Source organism: Ptychodera flava, chromosome 10, assembly GCF_041260155.1.
Source record: "Ptychodera flava strain L36383 chromosome 10, AS_Pfla_20210202, whole genome shotgun sequence".
NCBI lineage: Eukaryota > Metazoa > Hemichordata > Enteropneusta > Ptychoderidae > Ptychodera > Ptychodera flava.
The window spans coordinates 38,830,370-38,853,538 of NC_091937.1; the positions used below are offsets into that span (position 1 = coordinate 38,830,370).

A 23,169-nucleotide genomic window follows, 5' to 3' on the forward strand; every position below is an offset into this window, starting at 1 on the left:
TTTGCGTAACATCAGTAATTTATAAAGAATACGCACCAGCTTCTTCTCCTTTAATTTTCAACTGACCCTAAGTTCTGGTTAAATGGAGTGGCAATACCAAATATTACTCACGAGTCTCCCATTTTGTACCAAAGCATACTTCTAATTTCCATGTTCACATCTTCATCGATTTTTATGATATTTTAACGTTAAAACTACCTTGGATCATATTTAACAAGGACATGCATGTTATTAATAAGCTTACGCTTTGATAGTTGAATACAATTTCTTTCGAATTGATTTATGGGATTTACTGGGCCGGCAGGAATTGGTTGTTCTTCTGCAAGTACGACACATTGGCTTGGTCGTTGTTTGAGAGGAGCAACTGCAAATATGTTAATTTTCTTCGTTATGTGCGTTCAAAAATGTGTTCTTTATAAAGCTAACGGTCCTGTCACACCTTGATGATTTACCCAGCGTATGCCAACGTGTGAAAAATTTGGCGAATACGCCTGGCGTACGTCGAATACGTTATGAGTAAGTTTTGTATAAGTTAAGAGCACGATGAAGCACGCTGGTATACGTCGTAGATAGTACGGCGAGGTCGTCGAAAACTTATGTGCATGCACACAACTTTTCGACGTATGCTATGGCCAGTGTATGGCTCATACGTCCCGCACACGCGCACCGCAAGTTGTAGGTAGTTCACACACTTGTATGTTCCCATAAGTCGAAATGCGTCTAGACCATTGTCTAGCGTTCCCAAAACGTATTTTTACCTATGAGTACGTTATGATATTACGCTATACCCAAAATTGAAAAATACATCGTTCAGCAAGCCAGCTATTTTTCATACGTCCAGTACGTCGACATACGCTGGCTACATCGTCAAGGTGTGACATAGCTGTGGGTCCATAGCTGTGGTGTTTTCAGATGGGATTCATACCTTTTAGGGGCTGGTTTTGACTTTTACGCTGGCGGGGTTAAAATCGTAAAAGTCAAAACCAGCCCCTAAAAGGCATGAATCCCGTCTGAAAACACCACAGCTATGGACCCACAGCTAGGTGTGACAGGGCCTATATAGCAGGTGCAACTGGTTGTCGTTCAAACAACAGAAACTATTCTGCATGGCTGTCCCACGTCACAATCACGTGAACTTTCTCGAAGTTGCTATTTCCCGCCTCCGACAAACAACCATAATTTTCAATCCATTCAAAACATGCCGTAAATATGTACTGTTACAAAATTAACATTTTTTTCAGTGAACTTCCATAGGCAGGGAAATTTGCCAGTCGTGGACAGCAATACAGCCAATACCCGTCTGTAAATGTCGAGTTGAATCATGGGTAATCTCAGGTATTAGTGTCAAAATGGTAGTCAACCGATTAAGAAGTTTTCAACTTCTGCTCTGTTTTGGTGCCCTTTCGGTTTGTGCAGGATTACGAGTTACAGTGCTGGCTCCCATCAATGACGGCGAGGAGATCGGTGTCATCACGGTACCCGGGGCGTACATTGCCGGCGATGCGTACGAGAGTCTCGGTCGAGCCATGCAAGAATCGTCGTCTCATAAAATGTGGGTAGCACTGACTGGTGGGTTCGACAACGAGCTGGCCAACCCTAGGCAAATCGGACAAGCTATAGAGCTTGCTGTCGGTGAAATGAAAAACGCGGGAATGACAACTGACACAATCGTGCTAGCTGGTCACTCTTTAGGAGGTATTTATTTATTTTATATAAAATTATTCTCACTCGAACTCTGCCCATCTGCATGTAGTCAAGTTGATTTACGGTCTTCACAAATCGCTGAGTGTACAGGTTACAAGTCATTGGGTCGCCTGCCATTAGCTTTTCAAAGGTCTCGTAAAGGTATCATAAAAATCAAAGATCTATGTGTCGTACAGTACGCCATATGAAATTCAGAAATGTGAGTACCACAACGAATCTTACTTCATTTGACTGAACTTATTCAGTAATATTGTCTTTACGCCTGACAAACTCATCTCACCATCATACAAAGATTGCGTAATGCACGTGACGTGCAAATCTTCAATATCACAGGTGTACGCTATCTTCTTTCACGGTCACAGAGTGTCGATAGGACGTCATTCGGTTGTGATGTAGTCAGTGGACTAAGTGGACTATTTTTTTTTTCAATCTTCCCATTTTCGGATGATAGCATGCATAAACATGTTGCATTATTGGCTTGTTGTTTATGCTATTGAAAACACAATGATGATAATGCATTTTAATCTCAATTCGAGTTTGGTATAGATGTTTACAAGTAGTTAAAGCACAGTTGTCATTCGATCGCGTTAAAATGTGGTACAAACCTGTTTTGAGGCGCAGTGTCCCGTTATGTTGTCGCTATGCTGCTGTTGTTGGTCCAAATGCAAGGAAATGAACCTGATCAATATTATACACAGTTGGATGTTTAATTTTGGGCAAATTATCGATAATGTATTGGCCACCATGCTGTTACCAATTGCTATAGACAGTTCTGGTAGGTCATTTTACTGCCTACTTTTACCAAATATTTTAGTCTAGCCCCTCCAATTCCCAGATCAGAGTATAATCATGATACTGATAAGGTTTTCAGAATTTCCACGTCAGAGAGGAAGCGAGGTAACTACGTAGAGTTCATTCCTGAATGCGTCAGAATTCCTTAACTGATATGCAAAACTATTCGTCCTGATAGTTTGACGAGTCGAGACTCTCGTAACTTATTTCGCATCAATGGGAAATATCAGCTATTACACATCGAAGGATCCGAATATAAGACACAGAGTCCAGTAGTTATATACGTGCAAAAAGGCAAATTTGTACAAATTTCTGTACGTCTGTCGGCAACAGCAGTAAAATGTCGATCGCGTTACGCTATATTTAAGCAACAATGTATCCCTCAAAGCCCATGATGAACAAAAGCAAAATTTGCACGACATCCTTCGCCTCGTAACATTATGCCTTGCAAAGTTGCTTTCGTCTATTATCACATGCACAAGCCAAGTTTGTCGTCTCCGAACAAAAAATACGGGATTTATTCTCTGGTCGTTCTAGGTCACAACAACCCGCGTCTATGTCATCAATTTTGGTGCGTCGGACCTTTTTTTTGTCGATCTTCGGTGTGCTCGTAAATATGTAAACAAACAACATGGCGGCCGATGTTTCTCCCACGATCAAAAGTCATGTAATGAAATCGATATTTTCACAGACTACGAGACTACTAATCCGAACAATGTAAACACAAGAGTGTACCGCCTATATATTCCGAAGGAATTACGTGAATAATTTGCGGAAACAACGAACTCGAAGCTGGTCGCGTATACCGTGGGTTCCGTACGTATTGCAAACAGGGTCAGGCGCGACGTTTACAGTGTTCGCGCCGTCGAGATTCAGTCGATATTTGTGCCCGAAAAATAGCGTATCTTCGTCAGTGATAAATTTCTACGACTATGCTATCTTTGAAATAGAGTATAACTTTGCGGAAGGTAGCCTACGTGTAGACCGAGAGCTGTCATTTGCTCCACACACCACGAACGAACGTGAGCGCTAACGCACACGACGGACGACTGGAAATGATTGACAACTTGTGCACGGCGTACTGATATTTATTCCTAAAGTAGTTCAAAAGTTTAAACGCGGTATCGTAATGGAAAACTTATTTTATTTTGCAAAAAATAACGAATTCTTGGCTTGTGCATGTGATAAATATATTATTCCCTAATATTTTTCTTCGTTCAGCTCGGAAAATACTCGTGACGTAATGACCGTGTCACCACTCGTCTTCGACTCGTGGTGACACGGTCATTACGTCACTCGTATTTTCCTTCGCTGAACGAAGAAAAATATAAGGGAATAATATCTAATTATGGGCCGGTAGGGGGTACATTATTACTTCAATCACAGACAGTTTTTTTTTGTCTGTGCTAAACGAACTTGCGGACACATTGAGGAACATTTAAAAGTCGGCATTGTTTTTTTTAAAGGTATACAGTCACCTGTAATCTAAATATGCCCATATATGGTCAGAGGGGCGTCCCTTGGTATTCAAAATGCCCATGTGAGGGCGCTGTTTTTAAAAAGCGGCCACCCGCTTAAAATCTGTGATCGGTTAGATTTTCTGTTTCCATGGTAACTGTGGCAAAATTGGAACAGGTGACAGTATACCTTTAAGTTAGTATGATTTTGAAAAAACAACTTGTTGACCTTGTACAAAAAACTGTATTGTTTTTGAAACACTTTGAGGAGCATGATATGAAATATGGATTTTTTCGATAGTTTTATCAAATGAAGACGATACTCTGCATGCAGGTGCTACTCTGTGCAAGTGAGTTGAACACGGCTTAGTATAAAATTGCTTAATTGAAGAGACATGAGAGAGGTGCGAGTCGAACAGCCCAAATTAAGTGATGTAGTCCAGCAACTGATGATTTTTTAGCGGCAACAAAAGTAAGCCACATCCATCGTGTAGCGAGGAAAGTTTGCATAGAACGGTCGAAACTTTGTCTTCAAAGGCGGCGGGGTCAAGCCAGGTGCACGCCGGTATAATGCCGTGCCGTGTGGTGTACGCGTAGATGCAGCCTGCATTCATACCGTGATATATGTAGGCACATTACGGCGCGGAAATGAACACTGAATTGCAAATGTTTAACAGTTCTCATCACAATTTATTTACTGTTGGTTTTTTATTATGTTCTAGTCATGATTGCGATGAAGACTCGTATTCATTTCATACAACGAAGCCCTGCCATTACTCAATAATTTTCATAAATTAAATATTATTTCCACGACCACAGCATGCGGTCGCACTCCGCGCTACTTTCATGTACGCCGCATGCCCTTTTCAGTTGCATCGTACTTGAGTGCCGGTCGACAAGAAAATGCGGTTTACAGTATGGCTGTATTCATATCTTGTTGTTAGATTCAAGGTATTACATTATTATACAACAGTGAGCAAACTGGCGAATTTAGTTGTTGTGTTCGGCCGTTATGTACTGTAAGTGTAAAGTTACAGCGAAGCAAACACAGGCCACATTGTGGAGGGGCCGTGCGTGCATAGGCGCAGTAACAGAGCGCGGCTTTGCATTCTACAAGGCAGCGATTGATTTCGAAGAATTTTCATCTCACTTTACCTCAATGCACCTGACGATATACTGGACAATTGTTCGTTTACCCGTCTGCGGATGATAGCAACATCCATTCGAAGTAATTAGGACCAATGTGAGCCTTAACCCCAGCCAGCCGGAGAGGCACAACTTCACACTGCATGCACGTGTACTGACCGTCAATAAATTTCAAGATTTGATTGCTCCAATGCATGCAATGTGTCAATTTCTCCCAATGCGCCGTTCTGATTGGACAAGAGCTCGCGCCGAACGAGGTAAAATCAAACGCAAAAAAACCGCGGTCTGGTCCATAGGGACGGACCATTAGATCTTGGGAGGGGGGTGGTCAAAAACAGAAAAAAAAAATTTTCAGAGCAGAAAGTTAGGGGAAAAAAAATCTTCAAACTAGTTTGCAAAATAAAAAATAAATAAATAAGGAGACAAAGGCGTAAAAAAAAAAATCTGCAAAAGTCTTTAAAATTTTGAATTTTTTTTAGATTTTACCGACAGAAAGTAACTTTCTGTATTTTTTAGTACATCCTCCAGGCACATTTTTAATTTTAATTTATACATTTAGAGTGACTGTATCCCTTATACTGGAAGTTGTGATTATCTTATCTTTTCAGAACTTTTGTATTCTGATCACTTGAAAATTATGAAATTATAGAGCCTGTTTTCTACTTGTTTCCTGCGTACAAACCAAGCAGGTACACTAGGTAAAACATCGAAACTATGGTATGGTTGTCAAGACAGAAAGTTACATTTGCCTTTTAAGATCAAGGTAAACAGATGCAGGCAACATCAGTTTCATTTTTTTCACAGCATTTTATTGCAATGATGAATGCAAGAATGGGTGAACAAGTAGAAACACGTCAATAATGATAAAACAACATATCAAGTCATTATGTATTATTTTGCTTTTAAAAAGGCATTTTCTCAAATAACAGCCTCAAAAAACAACAGCAACACATGTTTTAACATTCAACAATACACTACGTAGAATGCCATCTATCCAACAAATCCCAACACAAAAACACACAAAAGGGTTGAACTTTGAAAGTTTCTCGATAGCAAATACTGAATAAATCTGCATGAATAATCATTTTTGTGTAGAAAATTTCAAAGAAATTGGACAAGCCCTTTCAGAGAATACAGATTTTTTGACCATGAATGGCATAAATTGCCCTAAAAAGACAAATGTTGAAATTTCAACACATCTATACACATCCAATCAATTTGGACATGCTGCTTCAGAGAAATAGATGTTTTGATCAAAAAAGGGCAACAATTGCTCTAAAAACACAAATATGCAAATTTAACTATATTATTTAGCTTATTTTAGCTTCTCAGCTTGTCAAAATCAATTGTAAATCATGAGATATGCATGATGTTTGGTGGGGTGAATGTAGCCATTTCACCACGCAGTAGGAAGGGAAGCCAGGAAACCAAAATAGTCAATTTTCAAAACTATAGGAAGCTACTGAGGAGCAAGAAGACCATGTTTCAGAGGAAGATGTGTAATCCGAAAAGAATGCTCCCCAAGTGCCACCAAATAACACCATTTTTATCTCTATTTTTCAAAAGCTCCAACAGCAGGAGGGAGACACCCCCTCCTGACCACCCCCTGCAAAAATACTCCCCAAGTGCCACCAAATAACACCATTTTAATCTCTATTTTTCAAAAGCTCCAACAGCAGGAGGGAGACACCCCCTCCTGACCACCCCTGCAAAAATACTCCCCAAGTGCCACCAAATAACACCATTTTAATCTCTATTTTTCAAAAGCTCAACGGCAGGAGGGGGACACCCCCTCCTGACCTCCCCCCGCAAAAATACTTCCCAAGTGCCACCAAATAACACCATTTTAATCTCTATTTTTCAAAAGCTCCAACAGCAGCAGGGGGACACCCCTCTCCTGACGACCCCCCCCCCTTGACCGCTTGCTTTGCCGCTTGTGGTGCTTGGCACCACATCTTTGCCCTCTTTACCTTCAGACAGCGACGAATTGAACTAAAAAAAAATTATAAATCTGAAAATTTACTCTGAAAAAAAAAATTTGCACAGCTAATCTCAATTGGAAAAAAAAAATTTCAGAAATTTACAATAGTAAAAAAAAAATTTTCACAACTTCATTGTGACCAGCCCCCTCCCAAGGTCTAATGGTCCATCCCTTAGCTTAATAGCATGGCTTGGCATAGACGGTTGACACCGTCTTTTCCTGACGAAAAGAAGAGCCGTAATCAGCGTCAAAAGTAATGATATAATTGAATACATGGAGAATATTAAGAATGGCCTACATACATTTTAAATTTCTTTAATAGAATTGCGACTAGAGAACATTCATCGTATTCTTCGCTGAACAAAATATGGCGCTTTTTGTAGCCAGCTGCGTCACTTCTGTACTGCTCGCTGTCGCAACTGAGAGCGTTTGGTGTGCGATGTATATCAATTGTTTACAATTCTCGGTCCCGGGCTCTCTATCTTTCTTACCTCAATGGTTCATCAACGTCAACTAAATTTTAAATGTTCAACTTGATTCCGGATTCCAATTTTCTGATAATCAGACTACGGAAATAACTATCTGGAAACGAACAAACAAACAAACATAGAAACACATTTGTTGGGAAATGCTCATTTCAAATGTCTTCAGCCAGCCTAGAAATACCTAGTTGATAGGTTAAGCCAATGACAAGCCATCTAACTTGTAATTGTATTCAAAAAGTTCCCTTCATTCTAAAGCCGCTTGTCAGAAATCTTTTTTAGTATATTTCATTTCTAGGGATGACACCATTCGAATTGCAGTGAAACCTACTTAAGGACACTTTCGGGAATAGAATAAAGTGTCCTTAACACATATAGAGGTGTACTTACTAGACAGGTGAAATTCTATTCAAAGTATAACTTTTGCTTTGATAAATCTGTCCTTAATAAAGAGGTGTCCTGATTAGAGAGGTGTCTGTAAGGACAGGTTTCAGCGACATTTCAGAGATTCAAATATCTCAAATGATAAGACATTTGCATATCTATATTTTTCACTTTTGGAGACAGATTTTCTCAGTTATGGTCAAAACATCTTCCCGTTTCGAATTTCAAAGCTCTCATCAAGTAGATTTCAAACTTGACTGCCAAAGTCCCCAGAGATGCCCCCATTACAGTGCTATTAAGATGTTTTTGCGAATGATTTTGGACTTTGCGCAAGTGATTTTTTGGCAATAATCAAGTTTGGTTCAAACAGTTTCCGGAGAGTATTGGTCATTTAAACTATGAACTTAATACGATGTGGATTCAAAGAGGTGACTCCAATGTTATTTTTCGAAAGCGTTTTATGAAAATTAAATTATTTTATCCAAGTACCTCATTTTGGTCAAAGAGACTTACATCTGAAACAGTTTGCCAGAGATATAGCTGTCAAATTTTGAATGACACACTACATCTGTCCTGATCAAATGGGGGCACACTTTATAGATGCTGTTTTCATATTTACTTTCCTTAAGGTCGAAATAAAGTTTATTTTACTTTTTTCAGCTGCCATGCTCACCTTTCACGTGGCCCTAAATCCTGATTCCTGTGTCGGATTAATATTCTTCGGTGCTGTGCCGACATTTCCCGATGACGACTTGAATTCATTTCCGGTCCCGTTCATCCACGTCAGCGGTGACATTGACGCTGTGTCACGGATAACTAGCCTGGCTAATCACTACACGTGAGTTGTTGATATTAATACTTCAAAAATAATTATTTTGGATTAACCATTAAATAATCTGATGGGGATGATAATAACTATATCCAACTCCCTCTCTCCCTCCCTTCCCCCCCTCTCTCTCCCTCTCTCTCTCTCTCTCCATACACACACACCCACACACACACACACACACACACACACCACACACACACACACACACACACACACACATATATATATATATATATATATATATATATATATATATATATATATATATATATATATATATATATATATATATATATATATATATATATATATATATATATATATCCTTCGTATACATCTAGCATACATATACCTGTCCCTCATACCATACAGCGTCATTACAAGCTAACCTTGGAATACGTATAACTGTGTCTGCTTTGCGACGCAATCACAATTCAGTGTCTAAAATATTTGACGTGTCCAAATGCTTCAGCGAACAGAATTTCCAATTGCACTCTTATGATTTTTATGCCCAAACTACAGATTTACTGTCATCATTATGGATTCTGTTGAACGTAGTAAGTGTAGGTTAAAGGGATACGGTCGCCATAATTGCGCTAAAAGGTCGTATGGGACCCATATGGCCAATGTAAATACTGTATCCAAGGTATACGATGGTGATTGATGAAAGTTAAAACACGTCTGTTATAATCTACATCGTATAATGTAAATGTTGCAGCTATGATAATGAAGTGCACATAGATATAGTGCACGAAATACATTGTTTGTAAACAAGAAACTCGCACATGCGCAGTTCCGACGACCGTTTCCCTTTAATTGCAATGCAGGACACATAATTGCTGCAGATATAAGTAATCGTAAATTCCTACATTGGTATTGATGTAGACATTTACTAGATGTTTTGCCTCTCAATCTTCTCCAGGAAGCTGCAGAACTCATCGGTAGATGCCGTCAAATTGACGCATGCGTTCACGGTTCTGCAGGGAATAAATCATGGCATATTCGCCACAGGTCCGATGCCGCCAAATGTTGTCAATAACGACGTTGACGCCGAAGTTTCCGAGAGCGAGGCTCACGGGATGATCGGAGACGTTGTCAATTTATTCATCGTCGTGACGACGAAAACGCCATCTTCGGAAGTGGCAGCTGCGGAGATGAACTTGATCGAGCTAATTGATAATACGACGGACGGGTTTATTCCACTGATAGAAGCACGTGACTTGGAGAGCTTCTCAAATTATTCAACGTGGTCTATCTACGCGCAGGTTAGTTTGTTTTTGTGCTTTCCTCCAAATGCAGGTTTTGTATATTGACTAATAAAGGCTTCATAGCCGTAACTTTTGTGTATTTTCCAGTATTTTTGTTTTCAGAATTAGGTTTCTCTATTCCACCCTGAACTCATATTGAAATGATTGATGTTAACGTTCAGGTTGTCCTGACAACAAATTTTGCGATTTTTGTTCCTAGAACTGTTAAAGTCCAACGCAGACTAAAAAAAAGACTTTTCAAGACCAATACGACGAAGTCTGATCAAAGCACTTTGTTTTGTTTGTCATAGTTAGCAATTACCACACTGCAGTGTGTCAATATTGTATGGTAGTATAACCTCTTTGCATATATATGCAGCAAAGAACTAACCATTCTGGAATGAAATCCTAGCACTCAGAACTTCAAACCGATAAAAAAAAACTGAAAGAGCTAGTTGAATACCGACACTTTACGTCTCGCCAATTCTCGTAGGAATGGATAGCTGGAACTCCGAGAGAAACCGAGATTTTACTAGAGATTGTAAATTTCATAGAAACAAACGATACCAGTTTTGGAGCGTCGAAACCATCAGTCGTACGTATCAATAATGACACAACTCTGGCATACACTACAGCAAGGTATGGATATATATTTAAAATAAGAGTGTATTTTTGTATTAATCGACTAAAAATGTCACATTTCTTAAGCAATCGAAGGTTTTGTGTGTAAGTGCGAGATGTAAGCAAATTCTTTGAACTTGCCTGATCACAAATACAGCTGAAAACTGTGTTTTGGGGGCTGAGTATCATTTATCAACACAACGATAGTGGAGTTATTTATATTACACCTACTTTAAAGGGACAAAGTCGGCCATTTTTTATGAATTTTGTTTGATACGAGAGACTACTTATGTTGAAACCACTAAATGAATGGGTGACCATGCATATTTTCGATCCCGGTTTTAGACACGATACATGAAACCATCGCGAAAATGAATTAATGGTCATGACCATTAATTCATTTTCGCGATGGTTTCAGTAAATTTGTACAAAACCGGAGTCGAATATATGCATGGTCACCCATTTCTTCAGTTTCTTTCAGCATGTCAAACAATATAACTAGTATCATGACTTCAGTCACAAACATTATTACATTGTCTTTGGAAAACGCGCCAATACTGAAAAAGAAAGACAAGTAAAAATCGAAACCTACGATGTGTTATCTGTGATATCATGCAATCTTCATTATTTCATAACAATAAATTGTGCCTTCGTTCAAGAGCAAACTCTCAGTCTGCACATGGATTTCACACGCCCATGAACAATTATCATGTAAACTTATGTCTCGTTGTTGTTTCTCTCTTAATGTGTTCAATCATGGCCTTTTCGTTCATACGGCTTGGTATTGACAGCATTTCTACTCAGAAAGGCGTGTAATTGTAATTTTTTTGCTAGACAAAACCATGAAATACGTGCGAATCATATTAACCGTGTGTGCTGGCGTATTTCCATTCAAATTTTAGGAAACTTGAAATTCAATAAAAAAATGTACGCGAAGTGAATCTGTGAACAGTCACTGAATGAATTGCAAAGTCACATGTTTCGCTTTACACGTGTTCTCCTTCTGATAAGTTAAATATGCAAATAATTTTCTCCATGATTGAAACAATACCCAGGCTGGTACCACCGGACGATAGTTTACAGGCCAGACAGTCATGTAAATCTCTCGACACAAAAATGAAGGGCCAGGAAGCGATCAGAAGAGTACTCGGCGATGGCAACTATGGGGAGGAATACACATGCAAACAAATAAACGAGGTAATTACAGAGTGGGTGTATATAGTTTTGCACTTGGGGACTCTCATCCGGTCGGATGCTATGAAAAGAATGAATCTCTAAGGTATTATCTAGCATATTGTCAGGTCAACATATGCACAGAAAATCATATACGATTGTTATGACTTGCCTCAACTACTTCGTTGAACGGGGATGTACGACTGACCATATACCCTCGAGAAAAATGTTCTCGAGGGTCTATGAGCTGACGATTTTTCTGTGAAGAAAAGTAATGCCTAGCAATTAAGTTCACTGTGATATTATTTTTTGCACTTGATATTACTGTAACCCATTTGCTTGCATTAATGCATTGTACATGCTTGATTCTATCTGTAGGAGGCGCTTCAGTGGGCGTTATCGAAAGCGTCCTCAGTGGCAAGACACAGGTACGAATCACGTGGACAGAAAATGGTCTTCGGTGATGACGTTGTATTAGTGACAGGTGCCGGGTGGTTAAACACCGATATCATTTACGAAAATACAACAACGGGAGAGTTTCAGGTACTTATGTTTTGCTCCTTGCTAGGCATAGAAATGCTGGGTGGATGTTGATGGTTCGAATGTTATTTGCATATTGAGAGAGAGAGGGCGAGGGGAGAGGGAGAGACAGACAGAGAACGTGTGAACGTATTACGAAAGAGTGTGTTTCAACAAAGATGCAAAAAGCAGCATTGGTTTCAGAAATGTCTTACTGAAGGCCTGTAGTGATCATCCGAGGGGAAAGGCTGCATACATTTGACCATGGAGCTAAAAAAGTTTCTAGCTCCGTGATTTGACATAAGCACATACCATGAATATATAAAAACATCCATGCACCTACGAGGGGCGTATGTCGGGATGTGAAAGTTACGGATAGCGACGAAACAGCTGCATGAGGTAGACAAATTGCGTCAATATCGTCTCTACTTGTGGATTAAGGTAACGAATGAATGCAGAAGACACGTAAAGACCAATATCATTGCTGATGAATTTGAAGCCAAGGAAATCGACTTTAATCCTGTGAGAATAAAATTTTCCCCTGATAAAAATTTGAAGTGAAATTTCAGATTTTTTGGAAGGAAAAAAACACACCACAGTGAAAAAATGGCAACGCCAGCGCTCAGAGCGACCTCGTTAACACCTGTGTTTTCTCTGACGTCCGTGTCGTTTCTATAATTCGGACGCTATTCGTACGCTCAAACCATTCGCAGACAATCTTCTGAACAGTGAAAGCATTTCCCGTAGTCGACATTGCCCTAACAACGTCGGAGATTATGGCAGAGACGGACCGTGCAGAGACTGCTCCAGTAAAGAAGACTAAGGCAGTCCCTCTCATCCAAAGACCATAGTCCGTGGGCTGGAGGGGCCCACCGTGCACCCCCCCCCCCCTAAACCTACTACATGGGTATTTTTTTGTTCTTTGGGATCTGCTGAACTAGAAAAAAGATGTTAACATTGGATATTTTGGGATGCACTACCTGTCTGCACTGGTTTTTGATTTGTATGTACCGCAAAAAATGGCGAAAAATGGGTAGGGGTAGGGGGTACTATATCCTCCCCTAAATTGAGTAACTAGCATGAAATAGCACAAACCTTACATTTTTGGAAAGCTCAGATACTGCTCTTTCTAAGGAATACCAACTTTAGAATAGGACGACTTTAAAATTAATTTGTGTACATAGAATAGGGCGACTTTAAAATGAATTTTTTTGACAATTTTGAAATTTTTTACCCAAAATACCATGTAACAATTGTGATTTACTTTGTACTATTAAGCAAAATTTTCACAACTTTTTGTGTTTAAATTATTCATTCCGACATATTAAACAAGAAAAAAAGTGTTAACATCAGATATTAACTATACACTACTTCTCTGGCGTCAATTTTGAATTGCGTGTATCTGTATGGGGTGTGCAAAAGCTAGGGGTAGGGGTACAACATTCTTTCCTTGATGAAGTAAACTGGCATGAAATGGCATATACCTTATAGTTTTTAGAAAGCTTGATACTGGCCTTTCTAAAATGCATAAGTTTTTAGTAAAAAAAATATGACGTCATAGAATTGGATAACTTTAAATCGATTTTTTCTGGTAATTCAGCAATTTTAACAGGAAGAAAATACGATAACTATTGTTTCCTCCCAATGAAGCAAATCAAACAGATTTATGGATGTTATTTACTAAATGCAATGTGCTGAAGAAGAAAATAAATCAAAATTCGGTATATACAATGCAGTATTGTCTCTTCTCACTAAAATTGCAAGTTTTGCTACATTGTTATATCGTGAATGGGCATTTTATTGTTATGCAATGAACTAATGCACAGCCTTAAAAGAAGATTTTAAAACGCGCACACATAGTCATATTGCCATTTTCTCCTTAAAGTAAATAGATTGTTGATGACTGTCTATTTTTATAATTTACTTTTTAAATATTTTCTATGAAATAATTTTGATAAGACGTATTTGGAAAATTGTGTATGCCTCCTTGTCTTACTTATACAGTAATCATTACTAACAATCTATTAGGCCGTGGGCTAGAGGGAGCGTCTACGTGCACCTCCCCCCCCCCAACCGCACAGGATAACAAACCTGTATTTTTCAGAAGCCTTGGGATCCCTAGAATAAGAAATAGGATTTTAACAGACAAAATATAGGGACTCAATAGCTGTTACGGTCATGTTTTGAAGGGTGCCGCAAAATCACGATTTTGTGACCCACATGGATTTTTGTCAAACCTGTCTTCATGTACGTCATCTGCTGAGCTTACTGTTTAACATGACCTGGCTTATGGGGTATCATTAGAAAGGTGATGTATTCTTCTTGATAATGTTATATAGCAATATGCAATATCTTCTATAGTTTTTATGAATAGGGCCATAATTTACCCTATACCCCAAAGTTTATGTCGCAAATTACTGTCAAAACTAATCTAAATTCTACCAATTATTTACCTAGATGTAACGCTCATTTATTGGACACAGACACGATCACTGAATCCAACACGTTCTTTTATTTCCGACTCCACAGAACTAAGGCAAAGCATTGGTTTGTTTAAAAACACAGTAGTTTATGACATAAGACAAAGAAAACCTGAAGAAATAGAAAGAAACTCTGTATAAATATCACTCAATATAGCATGCTGTGAAACACTAGCACAACAGTGATATCAGTCTCATAGAGGAAATTTACAATACAAGTCAAACACCAGGTAGATGCACTATACGGACAAGCAAAGGACTGTGCGCCCTCAGTGGCGAGTCACGGTATATATGGAAATGTATAGCATAACCTCTATAGGCATACAGATGAATAAACTTCACTGCTAAATACTCGTAAAAATGTGATACAAAAATACATTTCACAAACACTCACCCTGACTGTGACAGGTAAGGCTTTGAATGACAGCAACTCTAGTCTGAATCGATCGACTGTCTTACCTAAAGCAAATGCCAAATGCAGTGTAAAGCTATGGCACTAGCGGTAACACACAGACTATACAGTGTTTGCATGGAACTCTGTAAATCCATCAAACGCGATAAAAACTGGAATCGGCAAGTACTCTGAGTCAATAAGAACTTTTCGAATCGATAAACCTAGCAGTAAACTCTGAAATACTCTCAAACAATGAACTAGAAAAGTTTGAATAAGTTTCATAGCAGCGATGTATACAAAGTCACATGGTTTGGAAAACGCTATGTATTTCTATGGCAGTTCACTGAGGCAAATACTACAGTACGGAAAACTGTAAATATCTCAGAAATAACTTGGAAACAACTGACAAAATCACATCAGATAAAAGTTCAACATCTTACCAAAGATATCTGCATATCGATTAAACTCTGATGGCATCTGACCATGGTAGATGGCTCAGATAAAAAGTAAATACGGAGCTAACTCAAACTCCAACTAAAACAAAAATGGCGGAATGTCATATAGCAAATACGCATGCGCACGTGTTTAATTTGCTCACGTCACATAGACATAATACAAAGGGTAATGCTGTGTATTAACTTTGTGTTATTTGCTACAAGTACATGTTAAAACCTGAAATAACCTTTGACAGAAAAAATATTGGGATCCTGTAGCTGTAACAGTCATATTTTGAGGGTTCCGCAAAATTACAGTATTACTGAATCACATTCGTTTTTGTTAAACCTGTCTTCTTGTAAGTCTTCTGCTGAGCTTATTTTGAACATAAAGAGGCATATGCGATATCATTTGAAAGTTAATTTACTTTTCTTCAAAATGATATATTGCAATATGCAATATCTTCTATAGTTTTCATGAAATGAGACCAAAACTTACCCCATACCCCAAAGTTTTATGTCGTAAATTACTGTCGAAACTAATCTTAAATTCTACCATTATTTACCTAGACATTATACAAAAGGCAATGCTTTGTATCAAATTGTTGTTATTTGATACAGGTACATGTTAGAAACTTGAAATAAACTTTTAACACAAAAACATCGGGATGCTGTAGCTGTAACAGTCATTTTTGAATGGTACTGCATAATCACAGTATTGTCAACTCGCATACATTTTCGTTAAACCTGTCTTCTTTAAGTCGTCTACTGAGCTTATTTTTTATTATAACGTGGCAAGTTGGGCATCATTAGAAAGTTAATTTACTCTTCTTTAAAATGATATATTGCAATATGCAATATCTTTTACAGTTTTCATGAAATAGGACCACAACTTACCCACACCCCAAAGTTTTATGTTCCAAATTACAGTCAAAACTCATCTCAAATTCTGCCAACTATTTACCGGGACATAATACAAAGGGCAATAATTTGTATTAAATTTAGTTTATTTGGTACAGGTTCATGTTAGAAACTTGAAACGAACTTTTAACAGAAAAAATATTGTGATACTGTAGCTGTAACAGTAATATTTTGAAGGGTACCACAAATCATGGTATTGCCAACTCGCATACATTTTTGTTTAGCCTGTCTTATTGTAAGTCATCTTCTGAGCTTATTTTTAACATAAGTTGGCTATTCGGGTATCATTAAAAAGTTTTTTTCCTTTGATATAATTTTTTGCCAGAAAGCGACTGACATATTGTAATATGCATTGTAATATTGTAATATCATCTTAAGTTGTAATGAAATAGCAAACATCATCACCCCAGCCCTTAGTTTGATTTGCAAACTACATCTGTTCTAAAACTTTGCAGTTTGCCAATCTGGGATATGGGGTAAGTGTTGGTCCTATTTCATGAAAACTATTGAAGATATTGCATATTACAATATGTCGGTTGCTTTCTGGCAAAAATTGTCTTTCCAATGATAGCCCATAAGATAGGTTAGAGTAAAAAGTAAGCTCATCAGATGACTTACAAGATAACACATTTAACAAAAACACATACGAGTGGGCAAGACTGTGACTTTACGGTACCCTTCAAAACATGACAGCAGCAACCATTCAATCCCAGTATTTTGTCTGTTAAAAGTCTATCTCATATTTGTGACATGTCTATGTAGCAAATAAAACAATTTCATACAAATCACTGTCTTTTGTAATATGTCTAGGTAAAAGCTTGGTAGAATTTGAAATCAGTAGTGACAGTAATTTGCAATATAAACTTAGGGGTATGAGGTAAGTTTTGGTCTTATTTCCTGAACACTAAAGAAGATATTGTATATAACAATATGTTATATCAAAGGAAAAAACCTTTTTAATGATACCCCAATAGCCAACTTATGTTTAAAAAAAAGCTCAGCAGATGACTTACAATAAGACAGGTTAAACAAAAATGTATGCGAGTTGGCAATACCATGATTTTGTGGTACCCTTCAAATATTACTGTTACAGCTACAGCATCACAATATTTTTCTGTTAAAGTTCGTTTCAAGTTTCTAACATGAACCTGTACCAAATAAACTAAATTTAATACAAATTATTGCCCTTTGTATTATGTCCCGGTAAAAAGTTGGCAGAATTTGAGATGAGTTTTGACTGTAATTTGGAACATAAAACTTTGGGGTGTGGGGTAAGTTGTGGTCCTATTTCATGAAAACTGTAAAAGATATTGCATATTGCAATATATCATTTTAAAGAAGAGTAAATTAACTTTCTAATGATGCCCAACTTGCCACGTTATAATAAAAATAAGCTCAGTAGACGACTTAAAGAAGACAGGTTTAACGAAAATGTATGCGAGTTGGCAATACTGTGATTTTGCAGTACCATTCAAAATATAACTGTTACAGCTACAGCATCCGGATATTTTTGTGTTAAAAGTTTATTTCAAGTTTCTAACATGTACCTGTATCAAATAAACAATTTGATACAAAGCATTGCCTTTTGTATAATGTCTAGGTAAATAATTGGTAGAATTTAAGATTAGTTTTGACAGTAATTTACGACATAAAACTTTGAAGTATGGGGTAAGTTTTGGTCTCATTTCATGAAAACTATAGAAGATATCGTATATTGCAATATGTCATTTTAAAGCCAAATAAATTGTCTTTCTAATTGCAGCCCATAAGTTAGGTACGGTAAGAAGTAAGCTCGGCAGATGACTTACAAGACGACACATTTAACAAAAATATATGCGAATCGGTAATACTCTGCCTTCACGGTACCCTTCAAAACATGCAAGTACAGTCATTCAACCCCAATATTTTGTCTGTTAAAAGTCTAACTCATATTTTTGACATGTCCTTGTACCAAATAAATATATTTTACACAAAGCATTGCCTTTTGTAAAGTGTCTAGAAAATAATTGGTAGAATTTGACATTAGTTTTGACTGTAACTTGTGACATAAAACTTTGGGGTATGGGGTAAGTTTTGGTCTCATTTCATGAAAACTATAGAAGATATTGCATATTGCAATATATCATTTTGAAGAAAAGTAAATTAACTTTCAAATGATATCGCATATGCCTCTTTATGTTCAAAATAAGCTCAGCAGAAGACTTACAAGAAGACAGGTTTAACAAAAACGAATGTGATTCAGTAATACTGTGATTTTGCGGAACCCTTCAAAATATGACTGTTACAGCTACAGGATCCCAATATTTTTTCTGTCAAAAGTTTATTTCAGGTTTCTAACATGTACCTGTAGCAAATAACACAAAGTTAATACACAGCATTACCCTTTGTATTATGTCTAGGTAAATAATTGGTAGAATTTAGATTAGTTTTGACAGTAATTTGCGACATAAACTTTGGGGTATGGGGTAAATCATGGCCCTATTTCATAAAAACTATAGAAGATATTGCATATTGCTATATAACATTATCAAGAAGAATACATCACCTTTCTAATGATACCCCATAAGCCAGGTCATGTTAAACAGTAAGCTCAGCAGATGACGTACATGAAGACAGGTTTGACAAAAATCCATGTGGGTCACAAAATCGTGATTTTGCGGTTCCCTTCAAACATGACCGTAACAGCTATTGAGTCCCTATATTTTGTCTGTTAAAATCCTATTTCTTATTCTAGGGATCCCAAGGCTTCTGAAAAATACAGGTTTGTTATCCTGTGCGGTTGGGGGGGGGGGGAGGTGCACGTAGACGCCCCCTCTAGCCCACGGCCTATAGATTGTTAGTAATGCTTGCTGTATAAGTAAGACAAGGAGGCATACACAATTTTCCAAATATGTCTTATCAAAATTATTTCATAGAAAATATTTAAAAAGTAAATTATAAAAATAGACAGTCATCAACAATCTATTTACTTTAAGGAGAAAATGGCAATATGACTATGTGTGTGCGTTTTAAAATCTTCTTTTTAAGGCTGTGCATTAGTTCATTGCATAACAATAAAATGCCCATTCACGATATACCAATGTAGCAAAACTTGCAATTTGAGTGAGCAGGGACAATAATGGATTGTAAATACCCAATTTTGACATTTATTTTCTTCTTCAGCACATTGCAATTAGTAAATAACATCCATAAATCTGTTTGATTTGCTTCATTGGGAGGAAACAATAGTTATCGTATTTTCTTCCGGTTAAATTGCTGAATTACCAGAAAAATCGATTTAAAGTTATCCAATTCTATGACGTCATATTTTTTTTACTAAAACTTATGCATTTTAGAAAGGCCAGTATCTAAGCTTTCTAAAACTATAAGGTATATGCCATTTCATGCCAGTTTACTTCATCAAGGAAAGAATGTTGTACCCCTACCCCTAGCTTTTGCACACCCCATACAGATACACGCAATTCAAAATTGACGCCAGAGAAGTAGTGTATAGTTAAATATCTGATGTTAACACTTTTTTCTTGTTTAATATGTCGGAATTAATAATTTAAACACAAAAAGTTGTGAAAATTTTGCTTAATAAAAAGTAGATCACAATTGTTACATGGTATTTTGGGTAAAAAATTTCAAAATTGTCAAAAAAATTCATTTTAAAGTCGTCCTATTCTATGTACACAAATTAATTTTGCTAAAGTTGGTATTCCTTAGAAAGAGCAGTATCTGAGCTTTCCAAAAATGTAAGGTTTGTGCTATTTCATGCTTGTTTACTCAATTTAGGGGAGGATATAGTACCCCTTACCCCTACCCATTTTTCGCCATTTTTTCGGTACATACAAATCAAAAACCAGTGCAGACAGGTAGTGCATCCCAAAATATCCAATGTTAACATCTTTTTTCTAGTTCAGCAGATCCCAAAGAACAAAAAAATACCCATGTAGTAGGTTTATGGGGGGGGGTGCACGGTGGCCCCTCCAGCCCACGGACTACCATCGACATGGTTGTTGAGGCCATCAAGTCTTTGAAAGACAAGAAAGGTAGCTCCGTCCAGGCCATCAAAGCCTACATCACTTCTCACTATCCAACTGTCAGCGAGTCTCACTTGACCTCCAGCCTTCGTCGTGCTCTCAAGACCGGCCTTGAATCTGGTGTCCTGGTTCGTCCGAAGGGGTCAACGGCCACCGGTGTCACCGGCCGTCTTCGCGTCGGCAAGCTGCCCGAGAAACCTAAGAAGAAGAAGCCGGCCAAGAAAGCTGCTACAAAGAAGAAGCCAGCTAAGAAACCCAAAGAGAAGAAGGTAACCAAGACGAAGAAAGTTACATCCACTCCCAAGAAAAGCGCCAAGAAAACTCCGAAGAAAGAAACCAAAGCAAAGAAGCCGGCCAAAACGGCGGCAAAGAAACCAGTCAAGAAGACGACAAAGAAACCTGTGGCCAACAAGACATCAAAGAAGACATCCAACCCGAAGAAACCAAAGGCCAAGGTTCAGAGAAAATAAATTTCAATTAAACGACAACAACCAAACCAAACGGCCCTTTTCAGGGCCAACACATCCTCCGAAAGAGTATACCTTTAATACTGTATGTCTGAATGTATGATGTGTGTATGTATGTATGCACGTAGCTACTTCCAACAAAATGTTTGTATTTCTTTACTACAGGGTCGATCATCTGGTCTGAGAAAGGCAGTGGTAGAAAAAAGACAAATATTTATGTAGAACAAAAATTACCAATTTTTTTTTGCCGACCATGATGCCTTTGGGACATAAATGGTTTGCCGAAGAAATATGGCAAATGGTTGGAAAAAACAATGCATGTAAAATTCCCAAACATAGTTGTGTTAAAAGTTGGAAACCCAATACAACAACTATCGATATCCTGCCTCCCTCTTAGGATCTAATAATCCATTCCTCATCGATTTTTTCACACGTTGTTGGATGAGTAGACTTTTTCCAAGGTGCAGGAAGGAGTAATTTTACCGGTCATCCAAGTTTGAATATTTATGAATCCACCGCATGAATTGTTTATCTGAGTATATCATAAGCTCTTGTAAATCGGCGTAGCTTTCTATGGTGGGCCCTTTAAAAACTCGAAAACTTTTGTCATATTGAATACCGCTGTTGTGCGACGGTAAGGTCAAGTCCTACCGCCGTGCAACTGATGATGTCAAAATATATAACGATGTGGTAGCCGATGAAGAAATTTTACTAAATACATTGAATTGTGGAAGGCATTAACATATATATTGTGCAAAATTAAGGATGCGAAATCCACATTACGTTTTCATAGGCCAGTCGGATACTACATCGAACGCTGGACCTGAAGCCTCTCGCCCATCACCTCGCAACGACGTTCCGGTCCAAAATTAGTAAGATGTTATCAAAACTGTTGCTGAGTAAACTTTTACCTTTCTGAGGGATTGCCTTCGGCGATTTGCAGTCAAAAGTATCACCCGCCAATACTATTCGCGTGTTCAGACGCCAACGTTAGAAATAAACTCACTGTCAACGAGGCACGCAATGATAAAAACTTATGATTTTGTGTTTCTATTTCAGGTAACATCGATCGCACTAGTAACCCCAGTAAACTTTCCTACAGAATCACTTGCAGGAGTGATTTATTGCAAACTTATGTCGCCCTACCGTGCCATAGAATGGATATACACAGACTGTCTCAGAGCCGCAGATCCTTACATCATCGATGAGCCAACAACGAAAAGTCCAGCAACCACAGAGAAATATGTCGGCGCGGCAACGATTGCATCTTTCCACCCATTACTAGTAGTGTGCGCACTCTTATCAACACTGTTAGTTGGCAAGTCACGTGAGTGATGCCGGAGTTGGACTGGCGGATATTAATTTTCTGTCTACAAACCGAAGTACTGAGCTTCTGCTTTCATTTTCGTATTTCAGAGGAGTCGTGTAAAAGATTGAATGGACCAGGTCGGCTCGGCCCTGCAACTTTTTCATTTACAGAGAAGACATATATCCTAAATTTACCGACATTTGAAATTCAAAACAGTCGCCATTAACTATTTTGTCTCTTTGAGAAACAATTGAAATTCTATTTCCACAAAGCAAGACCGTTGAAACTAAATTTCCTGGACAGGTATCAAAATGATCAACACAAACATAGATAAGAAAATATTGGATATTAATTTTTTGAGTTCGAAAATGTGATATTTTGACACAAACTTTCTCCTATTTTATTTTGTTTTCTGTTAAATCTGCAACTTATCCATGTGCATGCGGCACAGTAATAGTGCGAGTAAAACTGCCATACGGCTCAGCCTATTGCACAAACTCCATTTACGACTTACAGACAAAACCAAATAATTTTTTGTCATTTGAACTAAAATGTATGTCACAATAAATAAAATGAGATTCGTGAGAAGTGTGTTGTAAATGACTTTCTCTGTTTTTAAATTAAATTTGAATTGTTTTATGCATCATCGGCGATTAATATTTCACTTCAAGTCATGTGTTTCTTTTGCATGTGGGCAGGTGACCTTCAGGGAAAGCAATAAAACATTCCATTGTATCGTTGGATGGCAAAAAGACTCGAATTAAAGCTAGAACTTTGAAACACCAAATAAATAATAGATACTGT

At 37.8% G+C, this 23,169-nt stretch overlaps 2 protein-coding genes across 2 annotated transcripts; both read left to right on the plus strand.

Moving 5' to 3' along the window:
- The first annotated feature begins 1,336 nt into the window (after nucleotides 1–1,336).
- Nucleotides 1,337–22,953, plus strand: LOC139142725 (uncharacterized). The gene is made up of 7 exons (XM_070712831.1): nucleotides 1,337–1,695; nucleotides 8,607–8,784; nucleotides 9,698–10,040; nucleotides 10,516–10,661; nucleotides 11,699–11,840; nucleotides 12,195–12,359; nucleotides 22,116–22,953. Exons 1-7 carry the CDS (start codon nucleotides 1,350–1,352, stop codon nucleotides 22,389–22,391), a joined length of 1,596 nt encoding a protein of 531 aa, XP_070568932.1. The 5' UTR covers nucleotides 1,337–1,349; the 3' UTR covers nucleotides 22,392–22,953.
- Nucleotides 20,556–22,104, plus strand: LOC139142727 (sperm-specific H1/protamine-like protein type 2). Its single transcript, XM_070712833.1, has one exon. It carries the CDS (start codon nucleotides 20,559–20,561, stop codon nucleotides 21,057–21,059), a length of 501 nt encoding a protein of 166 aa, XP_070568934.1. The 5' UTR covers nucleotides 20,556–20,558; the 3' UTR covers nucleotides 21,060–22,104.
- Nucleotides 22,954–23,169: the final 216 nt, after the last annotated feature.

Coding starts and splice junctions, on each gene's coding strand:
- LOC139142727 (XM_070712833.1), top strand. CDS start 20,559: ATGGTTGTTGAGGCCATCAAGTCTTTGAAAGACAAGAAAGGTAGCTCC.
- LOC139142725 (XM_070712831.1), top strand. CDS start 1,350: ATGGTAGTCAACCGATTAAGAAGTTTTCAACTTCTGCTCTGTTTTGGT. Junction 10,041..10,515: donor CGTGGTCTATCTACGCGCAG/GTTAGTTTGTTT, acceptor CAATTCTCGTAG/GAATGGATAGCTGGAACTCC. Junction 10,662..11,698: donor CTGGCATACACTACAGCAAG/GTATGGATATAT, acceptor AACAATACCCAG/GCTGGTACCACCGGACGATA.